The sequence below is a fragment of the Notothenia coriiceps genome, unplaced genomic scaffold (genome assembly GCF_000735185.1).
Source record: "Notothenia coriiceps isolate Sejong01 unplaced genomic scaffold, NC01 NC01_scaffold00017703, whole genome shotgun sequence".
In the NCBI taxonomy this organism is placed as follows: Eukaryota; Metazoa; Chordata; class Actinopteri; order Perciformes; family Nototheniidae; genus Notothenia; species Notothenia coriiceps.
The window spans coordinates 1-2,621 of NW_011350404.1; the positions used below are offsets into that span (position 1 = coordinate 1).

Here is a 2,621-nt window from a genome sequence, read left to right on the forward strand (position 1 = left end):
AGAGGTCAGATGGCACATGCAGGTAGACCAGCCAGGAGGGAGTTGCAGTAGTCTAGGCGTGAGATGACGAGGGCCTGGACCAGAACCTGCACTGATGTCTGGGTCAGCTGGGGACGTATCCTCCTGATATTGTAAAGAGTGTATCTGCAGCAGCGGGTTGTAGCAGAGATGTTTGCAGTGAAGGACAGTTTGTTATCTAGGGTCACACCCAGATTCCTTGCAGTCTGAGTCGGGGAAACAACAGAGGTGCCGATGTTGATTGTTAGGTCAAGAGTGGGACAATCTTTTCCCGGAATGGTTCAGCCTCTATGGAGAGAGACATATGACAAGCATGCTCATTTCTGACGTGGAGCTAATCTGAAGTAAACATTGAATACTGCTTTCTATTCCTCCATCTTGTGACTGTGGAACTCCCTCTCTTGGATATCAGCATGTGAAGGACACTGTTCAGGAACTAGTTGATGCTCTGTATGTGATGACTACTTCCATTCTGGAGAGGATCCCAGATACATGGATCCTGAGATTCAAGCTCAAGCCGGGGACCAGGGAGATTTGTCTAACAATTATTGTTTTACACGTTCGAATTAAATCAAATCTCTTGTGTCTGCAGTGGGCTCTCCTTCTCTTCCGGACAAATATCGACACAACCGAGAGATGTTGATGCTGCTGCCGCCTCACAGAGACCGGCCGAGCAGCGCCATGTACTCAAACATCGAGAACGGACAGGTAGGAGGCCAGGGAGTGACTTCAAGATGCATTGAAGGTTTTTAAGTGTTAAGTCATTATCTGAATCAGAATCAGAATCAACTCCTTTTTATGTCTGCTACTTGGAATACCTTGCATTACAATATGTTATTTAAATATGTACGGTGTGTTTCAAGGACATTTAAAAAACCTTAAATCTTAACATGATTTATGTCTCTTTCAGCCTACGAACCTCCAGAGGGCTTTGTTCCACCAGGTGATGATCGGACCGTGCAAACCCTGCAGCGACCCAAACCTCTCTGTGGCCGAGAAAGGTGAGAGGACCGTCAGAAAAACAGGAGGAGAAAGATATACAATTGGCATAAGTTGCGTGAATTAGCATTAGTTAGCATATGCAGAGAATAGCTAAATAATGGCTTGGCCGATTTGGAACATTTTGGTGCTTTTTAAAAAAAAGTATATTGAGGATGTTTAATCAATTTCATCTTTGAATCTGAGTTTTGAATCTTCTAAGACTTTCAAATCGACACAAAATTCAGCATACTCATCCCACCAGGGGTAGAAATACGGACACTTTCTGGTTAAAACTAACATTTCATTTTGCGTGAGAGCGCAGACAGAAAAACAAGAGAAAGATATACAATTGGCTGAAGTTGCATTAATTTGCATTAGTTAGCATATTATGCAGACGATAGCTAAGAAATGGCTTGGCCGATTTGGACAATTTTGGTGTGTTTTTTTAGGTATATTGAGGATGTTGAATCAATTCAATCTATGAGCGAGAGTTTTGAGTCTTCTAATCGACACACTATTCAGCATAATTAGCCCACCAGGGGTACACATATCAGATTCAGATTTAGAAACAGGTTTATTACCAGGTAGGTTGACACCAGTGGTCGCGTTAACCGAACAAACAATAACGGAAAAATCTGAAAGCAGTCTTTTCATTTTGACGGATTAGAACGAACTCGGAACAGCGCCAAAGCTTCCCCGCAGCGAGGCTCTGGTGTTATGCCGTGTTATGCATGCCCGCCAAAAAGGAAATTATATCGTTTCCAAACCTAACTTTGCAGAATAAATCATTGAAATGTCAGGGAGAGTTTACGCTGCGCGTGCTCCCGCGAGGTGCAGTGAGCATGGGTAACACGGTGCTAACAGTTCACGAGCGTGCGCCCCTCGTCAGAGTCGTGTACAGACCGACGGGTAGGAATGGATTTTGACGGAAATGTCGATCGATCCTGTCCGTCAAAATGACAAGCAGCGAAAAGGTCTATCGCCACCTCCGGTTGACACGTGCGAGGAATTTGACTTGGTGTCATGGTGCATACATAAAAGTAAAAACGCAGATAAGAGAATTATTTTAAGAAAACTATAATAACATAAAAAAATATTATAAATAATAAAAAATATAGTAAAATATATAGTTTTTACATAGAAATAGACTGGAGTTAAATGGAATAAAATGTGGCAGTAATAAAAAAAGGAAACAAATATGGCGACTTTCTGGATACAACTAACATTTCGTTTTACCAAGGTTTGATGAAATAAATAATAATACATTTCATTTATAAAGCACACTTTAAAACAACGTCATCTCAAGGTGCTTCACAATGCTATGAGGAGAAAATAATAAAACAAATAAAATAAAAAGTTATCTAAGGAGCATATTGAATAAAATATGAAATAAATAAATAGATGTTGATTCTCCTCCAGTCCTCACCACCCCCAGTAGCTGGAGTTTGGACAGCGGCACGAGAGACGTCCTCCCTTTCCTCTCGGCTCACGTTGGCGTCATGGCGCCTCCCGTTCCCCCCCGCAACCTGCCACATGGTACGACCCTCTCACTGTGTGTGTGTGTGTGTGTGTGTGTGTGTGTGTGTGTGTGTCTGAGACTCGCCGAACGGCACACGGAGGGG

General features: G+C 42.6%; 1 protein-coding gene across 1 annotated transcript; it reads left to right on the top strand.

Moving 5' to 3' along the window:
* Positions 1 to 610: 610 nt before the first annotated feature.
* On the top strand, positions 611 to 2,535 carry LOC104950496 (dedicator of cytokinesis protein 3-like; the record flags this gene model as incomplete). Its single annotated transcript, XM_010777019.1, has 3 exons — positions 611 to 726; positions 929 to 1,019; positions 2,419 to 2,535. Coding segments are annotated over 3 exons (324 nt in total), but the record flags the coding sequence as incomplete, so codon positions are not given.
* Positions 2,536 to 2,621: the final 86 nt, after the last annotated feature.